The following is a 21,177-nucleotide window of genomic DNA, read 5'->3' as shown; positions in this document are numbered from 1 at the left end:
CTTTCCCCTCTTCATACAGGATGAGTGGACCATCCTCTCGAAACATGACTAGATAATATGTACCTTCAACTTTTAGTATTTGGGATATTTTGACACTTTTTTAGATATTTCTTTTTTTTTAATGTTTATTTATTTATTCCTAAGAGAGAGAGAGTGTTCACAGGCAGAGGAAGGGCAGAGGGAGAGGGGGAGACACAGAATCCGAAGCAGGCTCCAGGCTCCAGGCTGTCAGCACAGAGCCCGACGCGGGGCTTGAACTCATGAACCACGAGATCATGACCTGAGCTGAAGCCAGACGCTTAACTGACTGAGCCACCCAGGTGCTCCTAGATATTTCTACTAAACATTTGTAAGACAGACAGTGCCTGTCACGGGTTGACAAGGTCATTTGGCTTGAGTCTTCAATTTGGCTTAAAGAGTCTCAGATTTAGACTTAACTCTAACTGAAGTTATACATACAGTTTCACTAAAGAGATTAAATCATCTGTCACTCAAACAATTTTAAACTCATGTCCCATTAAAACACCACCCCAATGTTACACATTATGGATAAATATATTTTAATATATCCTATAATTACCATATGAACAGCAGAATGGTATCACACTATATTTGGGGATTAAAATCAAAGCATTAATTTGTTAAATGAAAACATTTAAAACCATGTGAAAACTGTGTATCACCAGTTTTTATAATTTCAATATATAACATTGAATATCAATATTATTTTTAAATATTCTGACTGCATTAATAAATGGAGATGAGGCGGGCCTTTCTCAGTTTCTCAGAAGCCCTAAAGGCAAATGAGCATCATAATCTCATTACTGAAATGTTCTCCTGACAGCCCTTATTTCCAGCCACATTAAACTTATTCTCACTTAACAAGGCTTTTTACTAGCTGATTCCTCTTGAGATTATTTCTTCTATTTGGCACATTTTTAATGAGCAGCAGTAATTATATGAATCCTTATGCTAGGCTCAGTGAAGAAAAAATAACATCAACAATAAGGACACTAAAAATGTGATCCTTCCCCTCAAGTAGCTTACCATTCCCACAGTCAGTCCACAATTATATACAACACAAAGTTAAGGAATAGAAATTGCATTTTAGGAACAAACAAAATTACCCAGGACCAGAAAGAAAAAGACATAGGTTAGGAGATGTGGAAAAAGTTTGCCAGCCCCATATTTCTACACTGCGGGCAACTCTGGCTCTACTCACCAAGTTCTTTTTGGTCCCTTTACTCCCATTTCCTAATTTTAACCCCACTAGCCATTTTTCATGACAAAGTATATTTCTGGCACACATCACACAGGAGAAGGCAGTGATCCAGCTAGAAGAGGACACGCAGCCACAGCTGTCCCTAACACTTCACCTGCCATGGTCCCACCCTACTCTGCTCCAGTCCTGGAGCTGATACAGTCAAGAGTGCGATCTTGCCAAATCTCTGATCTTCCTAGCCAGCCTATCCGAGGCATACACAGTATCCTTACTCACAATTTATTTCAACTGATACAGGCATAAAATATGGCAAATGGAACTTTATTAAAACAAAAGAAAAAGAAAGATCAAAATAGGTAAATGAGCTCTTATTCTAGGGTAACCATCATAGATTACTTTGACTAAAATGACTAAAGAGTACACAGCAGCCAATTTCATTTCTTCACCTCTGTCACTTGAGGGGTGCTTGGGAATATTTATTAATGGGTGATAAAAACTGGCACTATCTGAGGGTCAATCACAGCTTGCCCACCTATTGTTTCATATCATGTTCACATTACAGTGGGCATGAAGTGACCAAGCTGTAAGAGCCTCTATAACCTCCAGATTCTGGAGCTTGGGAAATGGTTCTGATCTTACAAAGTAAATATTCTCAGCTGCAAGCATGAAGGGTCAAACTTGAGTTTTTATTCCCAGTACAAATATTTTCTCCGTGGAGACTTAAAATTACATTGTGTGTCACATATGTAGAGAACGTCAGCACTAGGGCAGAAGATACCAAAAGTGCCCTCAAGGCAGAGTCAGAGATGCAGTTTTTCTGGGTCAGTCCTCAGGTTAATAATCAAAGACCAATGACTCTCTGTGGTAAGAGAAGCAGACCCTGAAGCAAGACATGGGCAACCAGAGCTGAGCAGACACCTACGTACCTAAAAATAAGACCAACATGGGACACAGAGGGAACCTACGACATGTTGACAGAGAGAGTATATATTAGCCAAGGTTCTTATCAGTTTGTAGTGAGGCAAAACTAAAAATATCAGGATCTAACGGCTTCTAGTTTATTACATATGAATAAATAGTAAACTGCCTACATTTATTAATATAGAGTTTAAGCACAGTGAACCCTCTTATTATTTCACAAGGGCCTCCATTAAAAAACCTCTTTAGGGGCTGTTATACATAAATATCTGAATTGGATGAATCTTATTTGACAACTGCAATCACAGTTTTGGTACCCAGAGGAGGTGTGATAATTAATAAGGATTAGATTTGTCTATAAATGACAGAAACAAGACTGAAGTTTATTTCCTTCTCACGTTACCTGAATAATCCAGATTGACATATCCAGCAGGGGCTCAGGCCCCTTTGTCTTGTCACCCAGCCATCTTCACTACGTCCAACAGGTGGTTGTTCCAGGATAAAGCTCCAGCTTCAATCATCATGTCTCTGCACTCCATCCAATATGAAGAAACAAAAGAGAGTTAAAAAATAGTAACCTCCTCTTTAAGGACATTCATTCCAACGATATCCTCCTGGTCAGAACTTAGCCACAACCAGCTGTAAGTGAAGATGTGAATTTCATTCCTCTTTCTAGGAGGAATGGTGGCCATGGCCCAGACAAAAATAAGAGGCTCTATCATGGTGGAAGTAGAGACAACAGCTGTTTATAGCCAAATGGCAGTTTCTGATATAGTAACCCAAACCCCCTCCACATTATGCAATTTTGCACTAACAAAGTACTTTAAAATGTCATTATGGATTGAATTGTGCCCCCGAATAAGATATGTTGAGTCTTAATCTCAATACGGACTCAGAATGTGACTGGACCCAGTACCTCAGAATATAACTTTATTTGAAAATAGGATCTCTGCTGGTGTAGTCAAGTTAAGATGAGGTCATTAGGGTGGGACCCAATCCAATAGGACTGAGGTCCTTATAAAAAGGAAAACTTGGGGGGCACCTGGGTGACTCAGTCAGTTGAGTGTTCGACTCGATTTCAGCTCAGGTCATGATCCCTGGGTGATCACCAAGCATGAAGCCTGCTTGAGATTCTCTCTCTCTCCCTCTGTCCCTCTCCCCTGCTCGTGTTTGCCCTCTCTCTCTCTTTCTAAAATTAAAAAAAAAATGTTTTTAAAGGGGAACTTGGACAAAGACACAGACATGCATGGACTGAAGAGTCTGTGAAGGCACACAGAGAGAATGTCATGTGAAGATGAAATGTTGGAGTGATGCACGTACAAGCCAAAAAACATCAAAGGTTGTTGGCAAACTACCTGGGGTTAGGAAGAGGCAAGAAAGGATTCTCCCCTATGGGTTTCAGAGGGAGTATAGCCCTGTTGATACTTTGATTTCAGACTGTAAGCTCATAGAACTGCAGGAATAAATTTATGCTGTTTTAAGTTACCCAGTTTATGGTACTTTGTTACAGCAGCCATAGGAAACTAATACACATAGGTTATCTCATTTAATTCCCACAACTACTGCTATGAAAGAGGTACTGTTTTCTTTCCCCTTTGTACAAATAAAGAAATTAAGGCTCAAAAAATTAAGCCACTTGCCAAGATCCCTTGAGCTTTGGTTCAAACCTAGGTTCCTCTGATTCCACAGCCAAAACTCCTGATCTGCTACACTAACTAAAGAATTAAGAAAAAAAAAATGTGTTTTGGGATCTTCCATTCCATGTCAGCTTGGACATCACTAGAGAAAACTGTGAAGTGCTATGCAGATATTAGGTGGTTTTACTATCCCCCAAGCGCATTTGTAGCATGATCTTGTAGCCTATCTTCCAAACCGGGACACATTTGAGAATGAAAAAGATGCTATTCATAAGTACACTGGAACAAGAGGGTGAGGCAAGCACTGCCTTGGGAAAACCAGGTCTTACGGTCACACTATTTTTAACTCATTCCTCAGTGTGCCCTCCCCCTACTCCAAACCAGAAATGACAACATGGTAACTTTACCAAATTCTAATAATTACAGTTAGAAAACATCAAAAATACCTTAACTATGAAATAATAATAACATGGCACCACAAAAATATTGATAAGGAGCAATATACAGGTCATAAAAGATAGTTATAAGAATGATTTTGTAAGATGATTAATCCATAAAAAGAAATAATACATCTTGACTATTTAGCCAAAAGTATCTGAGAAGTCCTCCCAGACCTCTAAAGACTGAAGACCTCCATCTCTGGAAAGCTGAACAAGAAAGAAAGCAGTCTACCTTGTTTGAGACTCTGCATATTAAGGTGCTGTTAATAGTGACTAAGCCAGTAACCTAATAAGATGGAGAGTATCAAGCATACATTTTTACAAAAAGATGAAATTGCCTCTCTTCTAGACTCCTTTCCAAGGTTGAGGAAAAAGGAACTTCCCCAAGGATGTGGACTGAAAATTGTTACCTCTAGTCTCACACAAACTTGAGCTGTAACAATATCAGAAAGGAGTCAGGTTAGTCGACAGAAAAGAACTCAGTAAATTCGGAATTCTGCCAAGATAGAGGCTTCTCTGATTATTTCCGAGAGAGCTAGGTGCTCTTGGAGGTCATCTAGTTTGATTATAACCAAATAATAAAGAAAAGTAATAATCCTCCACAAGCACAGTATACTATTACATAATTATATAATCTGATAAAAAAGCTCGAATTAAGGCTCTCTACATTCCTGAAAGTTTGGCTCCCATGGGTTTTATCTGGGGCTAAGACAGACACAATAGAACTGTCTCTGTGCAGGTGACTATGCACTTACCCTGCACATCAAACATTGTATAATCTGAGTAAACTGCAGGGTTCTAAAACACTAATTGTGTTTACCTCTACATGAGAGGATTTCCAGTCATTCTGTGTTCTACTTTTTCATGTCTTCTCATTGAGAACATAGTACTTTTGAAATTATAATAAAAAATAATACTTTTGAAATTAGGAAAAAAAAAAAGGTATTTAAGAAAGATCATTAAAATATGAATAGGGGTACCTGGGTGGCTCAGTCGGTTAAGTGTCTGATTTCTGCTCAGGTCATGATCTCATGGTTCATGAGTTTGAGACCCTTGTCGGGCTCTGTGCTAACCGCTCGGAGCCTGGAGCCTGCTTTGGATTCTGTGCCTTCCTCTCTCTCTGCCCCTCCCCCACTCATTCATTTTCTTTCTCTCTCTCTCTCTCTCTCTCTCTCTCTCTCTCTGTCTGTCTCTCAGAAAAATGAATAAACATTAAAATATGGATAAAGAACTTCCAGTTTCTTTAGAAAACTAGTCTAGCGTATAAAAAGCTGGAAAAAGTCAATCCATCTTAAAAACAAGTAAAAGGCTTACCAAACTGAAAAATCAACAACTCTTTAGATCCTTCAGGGAAGTGAGGTCATAGGGCAAACTGATGTCTCCCAAAATTAGACAGACCAACAGACAAATACAGAGAATCACTAACCCCCATGGGAACCAGTGCCAAGGTAGGGAAACCTAAACTATAATTGATGAATTGCTGGAGGCTTAGCATTACATGTCTGAGAGATAAAAAGTCCAGGGAGACCCAGTCATCAGGGGTCCCCATACTTTTGTGAATTTTACCTCCAGGAGCTCAATCAGGTTCTCACAATAAATACTGAAGAAAAATCTCCTCTTGTTTATTGCAGGAGGAGGGGAAAGGAATCATTTTTATTTATTTTTTTTTAATTTTTTTTTTCAACGTTTATTTATTTTTGGGACAGAGAGAGACAGAGCATGAATGGGGGGGAGGGGCAGAGAGAGAGGGAGACACAGAATCCGAAACAGGCTCCAGGCTCTGAGCCATCAGCCCAGAGCCTGACGCGGGGCTCGAACTCACGGACCACGAGATCGTGACCTGGCTGAAGTCGGACGCTTAACCGACTGCGCCACCCAGGCGCCCCGGGAATCATTTTTAAATATTGAGAGCATTCTGTTCTTAACAAGGTCTGCCCTCAGGAAAAGCTATTTAACCAGAGCCTAGCCTGCTATTGTTTTATCTGAGCCTAATTGACCTGGGGGAAAGAAAATAAATAACTCTACCTCCTCTAACCATCCTATCCACCTAAGGAGGAGGGAGTACTGAGAAACACATGTGGAGTTCACAATCCAGAGGTACAGGCTCACTAAAGACATAGACCTACTCATAGAATTATAGAATGCTTCCCCTCCCGCCTCTTCACCATCACATCACTAAAGGCCTATTTACAGCAGTTCCTTTTATCCAGGAAATCATGTCCAGCTATCAAGCCAAAAATTATAAGACCTACCAAAAGGCAAAAAACACAGTCTGAAGAGACAGAGAAAGCATCGAGATCAGACTCTGATACAAAAAGAATGTTAAGATTCTCAGATAAGGAATTTAAAACAACTATAATTAAAATGCTAACAGTTCTAGTGGATAAAGTAGACAACATGCAAGAATCAATGGGCAATATCAGCAGAGAATTGGAAACAAAATGAAATGCTAGTGATAAAAAAGAAAACCCTCTGTAACAGAAATGAACACCTTTAATGGGTTTATTAGTAGACCAGATGTTACTGAGGAAATAATCTCTGACCTTGAGGCTATGTAAATAGAAACTTCCAAAATTGAAAAGCCAACAGAAAAAAGATGAGAAGAACCCAGAACAGAATATCTAAGAACTGTGAAAAACTATGAAAGGTGTAACATACATGTAACAGTAATACCAGAAGGAAAAGAAAGAGAGGAACAGAAGAAATACTGAAACAAGAATGACTGAGAATTTCCCCAAATTAATATCAGACATTAAACCACAGATCCAGCAAGCACAGAGAACACCAAGGAGGATAAAATGCAAAAACTGCACTAGGAATATCATTTTCAAACTATAGAGAATCAAAGATAAAGTTCTGAAAAAAGCCAGGGGGACAGAACACCTGACCTATAGAGCAACAAACATAAGAACTATATAAAACTTCTCCTTAGAAACTATACAAGCAAGAAGAGAGTGGAGTGAAATCTTTAAAGTATTGAGATAAAAAAAAACCCTCACCAACCTAGAATTCTGTACCCTGAAAAAATATGCTTCAAAAGTGAAAGAAAAATACAAAATTCAGAGAATTTGTTACCAGTAGACCTGCCTTGCAAGAAATGTTAAAATAGGTTATTTAGAGAGAAGAAAATGATATGTCAGAAACTTGGATCTACATAAACAAGAGAAGAACATCAGAAAAGAAGTAAGTGGAGGTAAAATAAAAAATTATTTTTCTGGGCACCTGGGTGGTTCAGTTGGTTAAGCATCTGACTCTTGATTTCAGCTCAGGTCATGATCTCATGGGTTCATGGGTTTGAGCCCTACATCAGACTCCACACTGACAGCACAGAGCTGGGATTCTCTCTCTCTCTCCCTCTCTCTCTGCTCTCCCTCTCTCTCTCTTCCCCTCCCACTCTCTCTCTCTCAAAATAAATAAACTTTAAAAAGTATTTATCTTATTCTTAATTGATCTAACATATACTAATTTGTTCAAATAAGAGCAACAATGTATCCAATCATATATGCTTATAGGTGTAATAAATGTATGTATCCTAATGTATAAGTGAATGAATGACAGAAATGATACAAAGGATGGGAGAGAGAAATTGGGATTTTAAGTTATTACAAGGTACTTGCACTACCTATAAATCAATATACTGTTTTTTAAAGTGGACTTGGATTGGGTGTAAGTGTATTTTGTAAATTCTATGGCAACCACTTAAAAAAGTAAAAAATTAAGTACAACTCATATACTAAGAAAGAAGAGAAAAGGGAATCATACAAAATTCTCAAATAAACCATAATAGACAGAAAAAGTGTGGAAGACAAAAATAAGAACAAAGAACAGGAGCAACAAACAGAAAAAAGCAAATAAATGTGGTAGATATTAAAACAACAATATCACTAATCACTTTGAAAGTCAGTGAAAAGACAGAGATTGTCAGAGTGAATAAAAAAAAAGACTTATATTTTGTATACAAGAAACCTATTTCATATATAAATACATGTATAGATCAAAAGTAAATGAATGGCTTGGGCTCCTGGGTGGCTCAGTCAGTTAAGTGCCCAACTTGGGCTCAGATCATGATCTCGTGGTTCACAAGTTCAATCCCCATGGTGGACTCTGTGCTGACAGCTCAGAGCCTGAAGCCTGCTTCGGGTTCTGTGTCTCCTTTTCTCTCTGCCCCTCTCTCCTCATGCTCTGTCTCTCTCTGTCTCAAAAATAAAAATAAATAAATAAAAATAAATGTTAAAAAATAAATTAAAAAAAGTAAATGAATGGTAATATACTATACTAATATTAATCAAAAGAAAGCAGGAGTAGCTATACTAATTTCCAACAGGGTAGACTTCAGAGCAAGGGAAGTTATCAGGGATAGAAGAGAATTACATAATGATAAAGGGGTCTCTTCTCCAAGACTCATAACAATCTTTAACATGTATTTGCCTAATATGGAGCATGAGAATATGTGAGGCAAAATAGAACTACAAAAAAAGACAGATAAATATAGTATTACAGTTGAAGATTTTAGCTATATCAGAAATTGATACATCCATCAGGCAAAAAACCAGTAAGTACATAGTTGAATTTAAAAAATACAATCAATCAACTGAATATCATTGACGTCTAAAAACTACACCCAACAACAGCAGAATACATATTTCTCTCAAGCACACATGGAACATTCATCAAGATAGATGACCTTCTGGGCTATAAAACACACCTTAACAACTTTAAAAGAATAGAAATCATACAAGGTCTGCTAACAGACCCAAACAGAATTAAACTAGAAATTAATGACAGACGAACAGCCAGAACATCCCGAATATTTGGAGATTAAACAACACACTTCTAAATAACACATGGGTCAAACAAAAAATTTCGAGAGAAAGTTCAAAATGTTTTAAACTATATTAAAATTAAAATATAATTTATGAAAATTTGTGAGATGTAGTAAAAACAGTGATTACAGGGAAATTTATAGCACTCAATGCATATATTAGAAAAGAGAAAAAGCTAAAATCAAACATCTAAGTTTCTACCTTAGAAAACTAGAAAACCAAGTGCAAATTAAATCCAAAGTTGGCAAAAAATAGTTAAAAAATTAAAAAAGAAATGAATGAAATTGAAAATAGGAAATCAATAGAGAAAATCAATGAAACCAAAAGCTGGTTCTTAAAAACACTGACAAAATAAATAAGCCTATAGGTTGGTTAACTAAGAAAAGAGAGAGGGCACAAATTTGCAATTTCAGAAATCAAATTAGCAATTTCAGACATCACTATAAATCCCATGGACATTAAAATGATAATAAAGGAACACTATGAACAACTCAATGCCCACAAATTTAATAACCTAAATGAGATGGACCAATTCCTTAAAAAATACAATCTGCCAAAACTTACAGATGAAATAGATAATGTGCATAGGCCTGTATCTATTAAATAAATTGAATCAATAATTAATAAGTTTCCCAAACAGAAACTACCAGGCCCAGATGGATTCACTGGCGAATTCTACAAAGGATTTAAGGTGGAAATTATACCTGCTCTCTACAATTGCTTTCAAAAAATAGAATCAAAAGAACTACTTTCTAATTCATTCAAAGCCAGCACTGACCTACTACCAAACCAAAGACATAACAAGGAAAGAAAACTACAGACCAATATCTCTCAGGAACATAGATTCAAAAATCCTCAACAAAATAATGAATCATTTCAATATTGTTCAATTAAATATTATTCAATTTCAATTAAATTGAATCCAACAGTGTACAAAAAGAATTATACACCATGGCCAAGTGGGATTTATCCCAGGTATGCCAGGCTAATTCAAAATTCAGAAATCAATTAATGTAATCCATCACATCAATAGGGTAAAGAGGAAAAAAAAATCACATAATGATATGTAACATAATTACATGGTTTTCTCTTATAATCTATTAATGTGCAAAATTACATTTATAGATTTTTTTTTTTAGTTAAGCCATCCTTTCATACTTGGGGTATACTCAACTTGGTCATGATATTGTTAATTTTTCATACACTGTTAGCATCAATTTGCTAATACTTTACTTGGAATTTTTGAATCTATATTTTTTAGTAAAATAATGCTGGTATTTTCTTCCTCTTAATGAATTGTATTGGGATTGAGATTACTAATTTTGAGTATGTCACAATTACTAATTTTGCTTAACAAAAAACTGCCACAAACAGTTAAAAAAAAAAAGAGGCTGGGAGAAGATATGTACAAAATATGTAACTGACATAAGTTGGCAAGCCAAATATATAAATAACTCAAACAAATCAATAAGAAAAAAAAGACTAACAACCAAAATCAAAAGGGTAGAAGATATAAAATGAAATTCACAAAGAGGACACCCTAAATATTTAATTACATTCATCAAATATTATAAAAAGATTCTCAACTGCACTATAGATTGGGATAATACAAGTTTGTACAATAATTATATAGCATTGTAAAACCCATCAGACCAACAAAACTTAAAACAAGGAAACAACAAAGTCCTGGTGTGGTAGACAGTGCAGAAAAATAGGAGTTCCATCTCTGCTGGTAGAAGTGTAATTGGTACAACTAATTTGTAGAGCAATTGGGAATATTTTGTGAAGTTGAAATATGCATGACTTAGTTCCTAACAATTCTCCTGCTAGAAAATCTGTCATTCAATATACACCAGAAGGGTGTAAAATGAGAACTTTAACAATCTTAATTAATTATAACAACCTTAACATCTGTCTTTCAGTAGGAGCATGGCTAACTGAACTGTGAGAAATAAAATAAATAAACTGTCCCGCTCACATCTACATAATACATCTTGAAAACTGTATATTGGGTAAACAAACACTGATGCTAGGGGGAAAATAACATGTACAATATGGGACCATCTTCTGTAAATCTTGAAAACACACAAATCAATGTTATTTATTATTTATGACTACAAATGAAAGAATTAAAATATAAGCATGGATAGGAAGATACACACCAATTTCATGAATTAGATGATATCAGGGATGAAGAGAAAGGAATGGGGATGGGCGAAGGGGTTTCTATCGCAATACTAAATGTTTATTTTTGTAGAACATATGAAAAAATGTTAACATTTAGTTTGATATAGAACTTATGTCATAATCCTCTTCAGTTTTTTCATGTTTTGAAAATGTTTCTTGATTTTAAGTAAAAGGACTTCTTTAATAAGCACTTGATAAGTACTTGTATTATATTACCACTCTTACTGTCCCTCAAACCTTTCTCTATAGGATTCCTTTTGTGATTTGAATATTCCCTGGGCCAGTTTCCTCATCTGTAATGTAAGAGTGAATAGGTGACCATGAAGATTCTATCTCATATATTCTAAGTGCTTTCTCTTTCCCATCCTCCTTACACCTCCCACTTCCCTGTTTTTAAGATTCACTACCTGAATCCATCATGAATCCATCCTTTCCACTCTTAAGTCTCCTTTTCCGAAAAGTCATCACGAAACATTTGACCAAAGCATGCTCAGTAATCAAGTTTGCTGAAACTCTAGAAAAGTTTTTTGTTGGGTTGGTTGTTTCCCATTTAAAATAAAAGTCCTACATTTTCATCTGTCCTCTCTAACACAGAAGATGTGTGGGGAGGAGGAGGTGCTACTGCATTCTTACCTGGGCGTAAGACTCCATCCAAAGAGCAGCAGCTAACTTTGGAGTGGACTAAAATGAAGCCATCGTATCTCTTAGCACAATCCGGGTAGGGCAGCACAGAACAAACTGTACTTTCCAACTGGAGGTGGGGCGCGGGTGGGGAAAGACTGGTGAGGGGAGAGAGGGCTGCCCAGATCAGAAGCATCCCGTGTAGCATCCTGCCTGAGAAGGAGGGTGCATTGGCTGGACGAGCTCCCAGAAGAAACCATCCGGGGCTGCTGCAGCCCAGCAGCCCGCGCCCCCGCTGAACTGCGGAGGTGGGGCTAGGGGCGGCCGCGGGACCGCTCGCTCCCCTCTCCCGCCGCAAGGGCCCCCGGATGTGCGAGGTCGCAGGGGAGGCTGGGAGAGCAAGAGTGGGCTTCCCAGGCCCGCAAGCCTTCCGCTTGCTGAGGACTCTGTTGCAGCCATGGGCTACCAGGCGCAGGGGCCCGTCATCCTGCCTCAGGTAAAGCTGGGGACTGGGGCAGCTTCTGAAGCCAGGTCCCTTCCAGTTTCATTCACCCTGCAACAGAGGTCTGCTGCCTTGGGTTTTAGTACTGCAGAAAGTCCTCCAGGCGAAAAAGTTTTGCCTTCCTCTGACCTTTTTTTTTTTTTTTTTTTTTTTTTTTTTCTTGGCAGGCACTTTTCAATATACCCCTTTAATCTTACAAAATCGCATCATTGGCTCCCTAACTGAGCCTATATTCTGGGATTCCATTCAGCAGTCCGTGAACTTGGTGCAGCTATAATTGGGACATTTTCGGATGGAATTTGTTTACAATGCTCTGTTCCTAGCTGTTATTGTTGTTCTTTATTATTATTATTACTATACGTTATATTATTATCCTACTCTCATTTTCTTACCGTTATCCTACATTGCATATTTATCTGACACTTTTCTAATTTTTTGACCTAGTAAATATTTAATTGCCATTTTATATATCAAAATAGAGCAATCTGGATGACAGAGAAACTCTCGTTTCTGAACATAAGCACAAAGGGAAAACTTGTCGTCAGTCCACAGCTGTTTTTAATGTTGTCAACTCGATTATAGGATCTGGTATAATAGGTAAGTGTTGTTTTATTTTAAGTTTTAAATGAAAAGACAAAATTTAAGGCTCTTACTCTGTTGCTAGTATTCACTGATAATTTTTGAGGAAAAAATATTAAGTATTAAAATTGGTAATTTTTTCCCATAAAATCACCTCCTTTTTTTCTAGTGTAACCATGTGCACTTTTATGCTGAAGATGAGGTTCTGTTCACACTCTTTCCTCATTTGAGAGCATCTTCCATGAGTGGCAGATAAAGTTGGAGCTGCATATGGGATCTGCTGAATTTATTTTTATGGGCTCTATGGTCAATTGATAATAAATAAATAATAATATACTTTTTCCATCTTCCTGAAGTGTCCACCATTACTTGAACCACCTTTCTATGACCTTCTATAGTGTAAATCTCCAGATATTTGGAAATATTGAAGGTACATGTTTAATGTGAAAACATAATAATCTTGTGAATAATTAAATCATACAGTGTTTCCTTGCCTATCTATCTAGAGTTAAAGTACAAACTTATGATATATTAATTTTAAGTATCATTTAATTAATAAGTAGATATTGGTTAAATGAAAATACATAGATTTTTTTTTAATGAAGGAGCCAAATAATCAGAATTGAAAGAAATGAGCAGCTCATATTTTCCCAGTTTGAAGCAAGGGGAAAATTATGACATTAGGTGCGTTGCATTAGAGTAATTAAGGCAATTATTTTTTCAGTGCTTATCATTCTATTCTTGGAAAACATCCAATAAGAAACAGCAAGACAAAACAAAATCCTGCAAAATTCATTGAGAATACTACTTTTTCCTGTAAAGTTTTGACCTTTTAGTTATAGTCATCATTGAATGTTCATCTGGATTGAGTTACTTTTTTCATCTGTTGCAAGCTGATGTGTCTCTTGATTTTACTTGATTCCATATATAGACAATTCTTTTTGGTGGTACACAGAATAGAGGTAGGTGAGGCAAAGTAATCAAGTAGGGGCAATGATTTGTTTGAAATTCTGCCCCCACGAACCAGAGAGGTGTGGGCAACTCTGCCAGGCAGAATTCCGGAGTTAATTCCTAATGTGAACACTTTTAAGCTGATTCGTGTCAGCAGCATTGAAAAGTGCCTCTTAATTATGTACAGCAGATTTTTTAAGGAAAAATTTTTCATGGAATAAATTCTTGATGGAAATATTTTAAATACATTTTATCTTAAATATGTATTGCCCATAATCTAAATTATGGGAAATTGACCATTTCCCAAAAAATTCATAGGAAATACTTTTATATAACCCTTCAGCTTTATAGAAAATACTTTTGCCTTCTCATTTTTCTCTCCTTTTCCTACATGGTTACCATTTTGATTCTGCATTAGTCTTTCCTCATATCCCCTTTCTGTAGCCTTATTACCTTCTCTGCTTTCCCAGCTAGCACGAAAGGAAAGCTTTAGGTCATTACTTTCCACATATTCAAGGTCATGTTCCCCTCACCCTGAAGTGAACATTATTTGTGTGAACTGGCATCTTGCTGCTTTCTTATTCTTATTCCGTCACCTCATAAATTTGCTTTCTTGACATGTCCTTAGCTTGCATTTTATTCTGAAATAGTATTAACATACTAACATTTGAGTAGCCTTGTGCACTGTTTACAACCATGTCCTGTAAATATGTCACTTTATGAGCTTGTTATATATAGGAATTGGGGGGAAACTTCTAAATTTCTGTATGTTTTATTAATGTGATGGGTGGGGCATTTTATGTTTTTTTCCAGGATTACCTTATTCAATGAAGCAAGCTGGCTTTCCTCTGGGAATATTGCTTTTATTCTGGGTTTCATATGTTACAGGTAAAATACTATGTAATTGCTTTTTCCTGCAACTTAAATTGTGCAATGATGATTACACACACACACACACACACAAATAATTGAATTTCCTAATTAAGAAGTACATCAAATAATCCTAAAGAATTTAGACATTTATGTCCGAGAAGATTTACTTTGCCTACTAATCCTCTGAACAGATTAGAAAAGCATTATATATCACCAAGCCTAAATCCTTTTCATGTGCCTTTTTTCACTTTGTGCAGAGAGCGGTAGATGGGGGAGTCATTTTAAAGACTGGGAGAGACTGCTCTGAAAGTGTAGACATCAGGCCTTCCCCTCCCACAAATACCTTAAGCAGATGCACGTGAATGAGCAATATTTTCTAGCTATTTTTGTGCAGGTAAGACTGAAAGGTCTGGTGCTCAACCAGCACCTTTCAGGGTGTCCACCACCCGCTCCCCACGGTGCCTGCCCAGGCTCCCTACCTACCACTGTCTTAGAGGGCAGCAATAAGGTGCTTCTCTATCACTTCTCTTCTGCTTCCCCCTTTTCGTGTAACATGTTCATTCACACTCACGTTTTGCTACTTTACAACTCATACTCACCTCCTCTTCCTGTTGTTCTCATCCCTGCCCTTTTACCCGCCACCCCCCCAACTCACCTCATGACAACCACAGGGTCCTTCCTCTACCTTAGGGTCACTGTGAAAAAGGCAGATACCACCTGCGGTGGCTGTTGGTATGGTGGCTGCTGTGTGTGGTCACTTGGATGCCTTTTACCAGGCAATGCAGAACTCCTCAGCTGTCTGTTTCTTCAGTTGACCTGGCTCTCGATGGTGCCACCTTCCTGTGAGGTAATGATGCCCAGCCTCTGGCCAATGACTGACTGGTAGGAACACAAAAGCTGACCTCCCGGCCTCCGGGAGACACCAGTGAGTGTTGCAGGTGTAGCTCCAGAGGGCCTCCACCACAGGGATTGGGCTGAGGATAGTCTTCACCTGAGACCATGTGCTGGCTGAGCTGTTTCCCTTCCCCTGTCCTGTTCTTCCCCTTCTCTCGAGGGCACTCCCTCAAATCCCATGCCCAGGAATCTCTGTCAGCTCTGCTTCTGGAGCCCAAGATGCCATCCCCTCACAAAATCTCAGGTTTCCAAGACCAGCCTTTAACTCTGCTGTTTTTTCCCTCAAGCTGAGGAAGAGAGAGTAAAGCACACAGTAGTTACCACAGTAGCTGCAGGAGCACTAGGCTGCTTTCCTCCCTGCTTTCTTCTCACCACCTGCTCTCCCCAAACCTAAGCTGCTTTGAGCTTCTAAGCTCTTATTTTGTAGCTTAAGACCCAAAACTGAGTAACCCATGGGACCCATAACGCTGTGCTTATTCAGAGTTTCTGGTGTTTAAAAATTGCATTCTATTCATGAGAACATTCATCACACTAAAAAATCCCATTCAAGGATTACTCTTGTCGTTTTTAATTTCCTGTTTCCCAGTCAGTCATCACTGACAAATAATTTCCACCCAGGCATAATAACCGTGGATTATTTAAGCGCGCTGTAAACATTTACACACACTGTAAGCCGGTAGATAGAAAAAAATTAAAAAATATATATCACCTAAGAATTAAATACTTGAGAATTGACAATTTACCCAAGCCAAATCACATTATACATAAATAAATCATGATGTGAATAACTGTCTCAACTAATGCCATGCATAAACTTGTAGCAGTGACTGTGAACAGCCTTTTTGCAAAGCCATATATTGCAAAGTTACTAATCAGTAGAAATTAGTTACTCTTATTCAGTTGCATGATCAAAATATTTAAGTAACTTTGATGAATAAAGGATGACCACACAGAAGCAAAAAAAAAAAATTACAGACTGTGATTCCTTATATTTTTTAATTAGGCCTTAAAGAGGAAAATCTACAAGTAGGATATAATACTGAATTTTTCTTTCAATTGACACTGTAGGGGCCCCTGGGTGGCTCAGTCAGTTAAGCTTCTGACTCTTGATTTTGGCTCAGGTTACAATTTCTCATCTCTCGGTTTGTCATTTGAAGCCCCACCCCACCCCCTACATCCCCCCAATCCGATGCGTTTTCTGTTGACAGTGCAGAGCCTGCTTGAGATTCTCTTTCCCTTTCTCTCTCTCTCTCTCTCTCTCTCTCTCTCTCTCTCTCTCTCTTTCAAAATAGATAAGGGGTGCCTGCGTGGCTCAGTTGGTTAAGCCTCTGACGTCAGCTCAGATCATGATCTCACAGTTTGTGGGTTTGAGCACCATGTCAGGCTCTGAGCTGTCAGCACAGCCTGCTTCAGATTCTGTGTCTCCCTCTCTCTCTGCCCCTCCCCCACTTGCACACATGCTCTCGTGCTCTCTCTCAAAAATAAATACATTTAAAATAAACTTAAAAAAATAAATTGACACTGTAATTACACAATTGTTTTTCTTTATAATAATTCTTTTTTTTTTTTTTCTTTTTAAGGCCTCTAATGAGATATGTCCAGCTAGGAGGTAGTTTTTCTGTTTTCATGTTTTTGAAATGTTGGGAAATAAAAACAAATTGTAAATATTTACAACAAATGCTTTACTTTAATTTGTTTAAGATTTTTATATTTGTTGATTAGAGTGTAATAATTTTTATTTTTCAAACATACATACTGATTTAAAAGAAAATTTTTATGTTGGATAACATAGACTCATTCATGGATTTATCTAAAATTTGCATGCAGTATATTTAAAGACTGCATAATGACAACAGAAAAAAAAATATTGCATTCAAATTCCTTCATAGCTCAGCCACAATCTGAATTTTTAGTTTCATCTCCAACTAATCTAACATCTCTTTCACATTGTCACGAACATTACCATGTGTAGAAGTTATGTTTTAGCTATTCTGGAATATTCCATCCTCTGCAGATTGTGCTGTCATGCTGCCTTCCCATGGATAGTCTCCCTGCTTGACATTCTTTTTCTTCTCTACCTGGTGAAATCCTGTGTATCCTCCAAGGCTTACTCAACTCCTCTGTGAAGCTTTTCCTGGTTTTAAACAAAGGCAATATAATTAATTTCTATGTCTTTTGTGATTTTAGAATATTTTTAAATATACTCATTAGGCCATTTATTACATTGAATTTTGATCAGTTATGTAGACATCTAGCAATCCTGCTATATTAATTCATTCAACAAATATTTAGTGACAACTGCTGTCATTATACCAACGAAGAACATTATTCCTGCCTGTATGAAGCTCACGATGTTGTGTCAGGCAGACAAAGACATAGAATTATAATACTTTATGAAAATGCCATAATAAAAATACATAAATATGTGCATTATGATACGGATGCTGACACTTAACCCAGTCTCAAAGGAGCAGTCATATTTTGGGAGTGAAGAGACACCTCCACTGACTGTTGATGAGTGAGCAAAGAAAATGGAAGGGTACTCTAAGCAGAGGGAAATGTGGAAGTGCAAAAGGAAGCTGTGTAAGTGATTCCATCTGGCTAAAGCATAGGGTTGATGTTCGAAGGGGAGAGAGATGAAGTTAGAGGTTTGCAGAGGCATTTATGAAGGCTCCCATGTAATGATCATCATTACTGCTTCCTGCGGACTGGCTGGATCCTAAGCGTAATGCAGCCACTGTTCTTAATCCTTCATAAGTAGATATTCTACTTCATGGAGTATGTTCTACTCTTTTAAAGAAGGAAATTGAGCCTTTGATAGGTTAAAAGACTTGCCCCAGGTTAGCAGTTATTGACAAGAAAATTGTAACTTTGACTAAGTGCATGGATTCTGGAGCCAGACAACCAGGATCTGAGTCCTGACTCTTCCTTTCTAACCCTGTGAAGTTCAGCAATTTGCTTACCCTTCTGTGGCTCACTTTTCTCATCTTTTAAAGGCGGTGGGTAATAATTGCACCTGCTTAGAGTTGTTGTGAGAATTAAACAAGTTAATATGCATAAAGCATTTAGGGAAAAGCCTGGCACAGAAAACAGAGCTGTGAAAGTATTTACTAGTATTTTTCTGGCTGTTATCATTATTGTTATCAGACTCCAAATACAGAGCTTTCTCCACCACCACATGCAGCCTATAGAAAATAACCAAAAGTAGCACAAATTCCCGTTCATTTAGCCTGTAATAGCATGCTAGGCATGGTGGTAGACATTTAAATATCATAATCCTCACAGACTCTTCAAGGTTTGGTGTATTGTCTTACTTTACAGCTGAGACTCGAGAAAATCAAGTCTTTCACCCAAGATCACACAGCTAATAAGTAATTTTTTCTGCCTCATGAAAAGGATTTTTTAATCCAAAAGCGTTAGAGGATTCCCCGGGAGGATTTTAAGCAGAAGACATGATCAGGTGTATGCTGTGGTCAGGTCCATCTGGTAGAGGGGAGACGTCAAGAAAATCTTGGTAGGGAAGGCATGTCAAAAGTATCTTGAAGAGTGGCCAGATGGGTGGATGGGAGAACTATTAGGAGTTTTTGCAGTAATCAAGGAAAGAAATGATAAAAGCCTAAGCCCTCAAATAAAACATATTAGAGATTAGAAATGAGGGGATACTGTTGAATAATTTATGGTGCAGTAGTTAATGGACTTGGTGACCAAAAGAATATAGCAGGTGATGGGTAATGAGAAGTCTATGGTGATTCTCAAATTTCTACTGATATTGTTAATAATTTGGAGAAATATAGATGGAGAAGCAGGTTCCAGAACAAATCTATAAATTAACATTTGGGCATTACAAAAAAATAAAGATGTCTATGAGATGTCCAAGGTAAAATGTTTATTAGCCAGCTAGATATAGAAATTGGAGTTTGGAGGAGACTAGTTTAGAGATACAATGATGGTGGTTAATAACAGCTGTATGAAAATTACAGCCACAGGCATGAGTAAGATCACAGTAGTTCATTTTGAGGAGTGAGAAAAAAGTCCCAAGAATCCAGGTTTTAAACAGAGTGAAAGAAACTGGTAAAAACAAACAAACAAAAAAACAGAAAACAAAAAACTGTATGACTGGTCAAAAGGTAGGAGGAAATCCGCTCTTTTGCAGTCAGCGCTCAGAGCAATGCGCATCTCTGGGGACAAGTGGCACAAGCACCACAAGACAGGGGGCAAGAGAAAGCCCTACAAGAAGCACAAGTATGAGCTGGGATGCCCGCTGCAAACCCTGATTGGCCCTGCCGCATACACACAGTCCATGTTGGGGAAGGCAGGACCGTGCCTTGAGACTGGCCATGGGGAACTTCTTCTGAGGCTCCCAGTGTTGTACACGCAAAACAAGAATTATTGATGTTGTCTGTAATGCATCTAACAACAAACTGGTCAGCACCAAAACCCTGGTGAATAACTGTATTGTGCTCATTGACAGCACACCCTATGACAGTGGTAGGAGTCCTACTGTGCACTGTCCCTGTGCTGCAAGAAGGGGACCAACCTGACTCCTGAGAAGCTTTAAACAAAAAACAATCAAAGAAAATTCAGAAGAAATATGATGAAAGGAAAAAGAATGCCCAAATCAATGGTATTCTGAAGGAGCGGTTCCAGCAGGGCAAGCTTCTTGCATACGTCCCTTCAAGACCAGACAGTGTGGCGGAGTAGGTGGCTATGTGCTAGGGGACAAGAAGCTAAAGTTGTATCTGAGGAAAATCAAAGCTCGGAAAGGCAAATAAATCTTCCTGCTTCCTATCTTTGGTCATGTTTATTGTTCTGTCCAAAAAAAAAAAAAAAAAAAAAAATGGTAGGAGGAAATCCAAAAGAAAGTGAAGTCACAAAGGCCAAGGGAAGGTGGTTGAGGAAGAGGGGAATGGTAAACAAAAAAATCGCTAGGGCGCCTGGGTGGCTCAGTTGGTTAAGTGTCCCACTTTGGCTCAGCTCAATATCTCACGGTTCATGAGTTCAAGCCCCGTATCCCACTCTGTGCTGACAGCGCAGAGCCTGGTGCCTGCTTAGGATTCTGTGTCTCCCTTTCTCTCTGCCCCTCCCCACCTGTGCTCTGTCTCTGTCTCTGTCTCTCTCTCTCAAAAGTAAATAAACATTAAAAAGTTTTAATAAAAGAAAAAACTTGCTACTGAAATAGCAAGTTAGATTAAGATTTAGGACGCGTCAGTTGGATTTATCAACTTGGAGCTTACTGGTGAATTTGTTGAAAGAAGATTCAAGAATGTTGGAGGGAATCAAGGTGGAAAGCATATTGCAATGATTTCTGTTTTTTCCTTTGTATTTTAATGCATTTCCAAATAACTTAAGGGATAAAAAAAATCACCTGTGCTGGAAGCATGAGCAAGAGAAGAGAAAGAACAAGAATCATACCCTGTACATAGCTGTGTACCCAATGCACCTTCAATGTCATTCATTTAATATTCAAAAAACATTGATTTAAGTGGGGGGGAAGGAAAGAGAGATCAACTTTTAATTGTATAATTTCTAT

At 37.9% G+C, this 21,177-nt stretch overlaps 1 protein-coding gene, 1 long non-coding RNA gene and 1 pseudogene across 2 annotated transcripts in view; 2 read left to right on the top strand and 1 right to left on the bottom strand.

Annotated features, from left to right (window-relative positions):
* The window catches only part of LOC123599008, a 48,690-nt gene extending 36,745 nt beyond the window's left edge, over positions 1-11,945 (bottom strand). Inside the window, exons 1-2 of the long non-coding RNA XR_006712929.1 lie at positions 11,861-11,945; positions 2,544-2,668 (exon numbers count right to left, since the gene is read on the bottom strand). This is a non-coding gene — a long non-coding RNA (uncharacterized LOC123599008). The remainder of the gene's footprint in view (positions 1-2,543; positions 2,669-11,860) is intronic.
* Positions 11,946-12,109: 164 nt separating this feature from the next.
* The window catches only part of SLC38A11 (solute carrier family 38 member 11), a 57,908-nt gene continuing 48,840 nt past the window's right edge, over positions 12,110-21,177 (top strand). The window contains exons 1-3 of the mRNA XM_045480054.1: positions 12,110-12,344; positions 12,830-12,947; positions 14,694-14,768. Of these exons, the coding sequence (XP_045336010.1) occupies positions 12,306-12,344; positions 12,830-12,947; positions 14,694-14,768 (232 nt within the window). The 5' untranslated portion in view covers positions 12,110-12,305. The remainder of the gene's footprint in view (positions 12,345-12,829; positions 12,948-14,693; positions 14,769-21,177) is intronic.
* LOC123599004 lies at positions 19,371-20,435 on the top strand (annotated as a pseudogene).

This window comes from Leopardus geoffroyi, chromosome C1 (genome assembly GCF_018350155.1).
Source record: "Leopardus geoffroyi isolate Oge1 chromosome C1, O.geoffroyi_Oge1_pat1.0, whole genome shotgun sequence".
NCBI lineage: Eukaryota > Metazoa > Chordata > Mammalia > Carnivora > Felidae > Leopardus > Leopardus geoffroyi.
The sequence above is the reverse complement of the archived record's forward strand: the minus strand, read 5'-3'. Positions and strand labels throughout refer to the sequence as shown.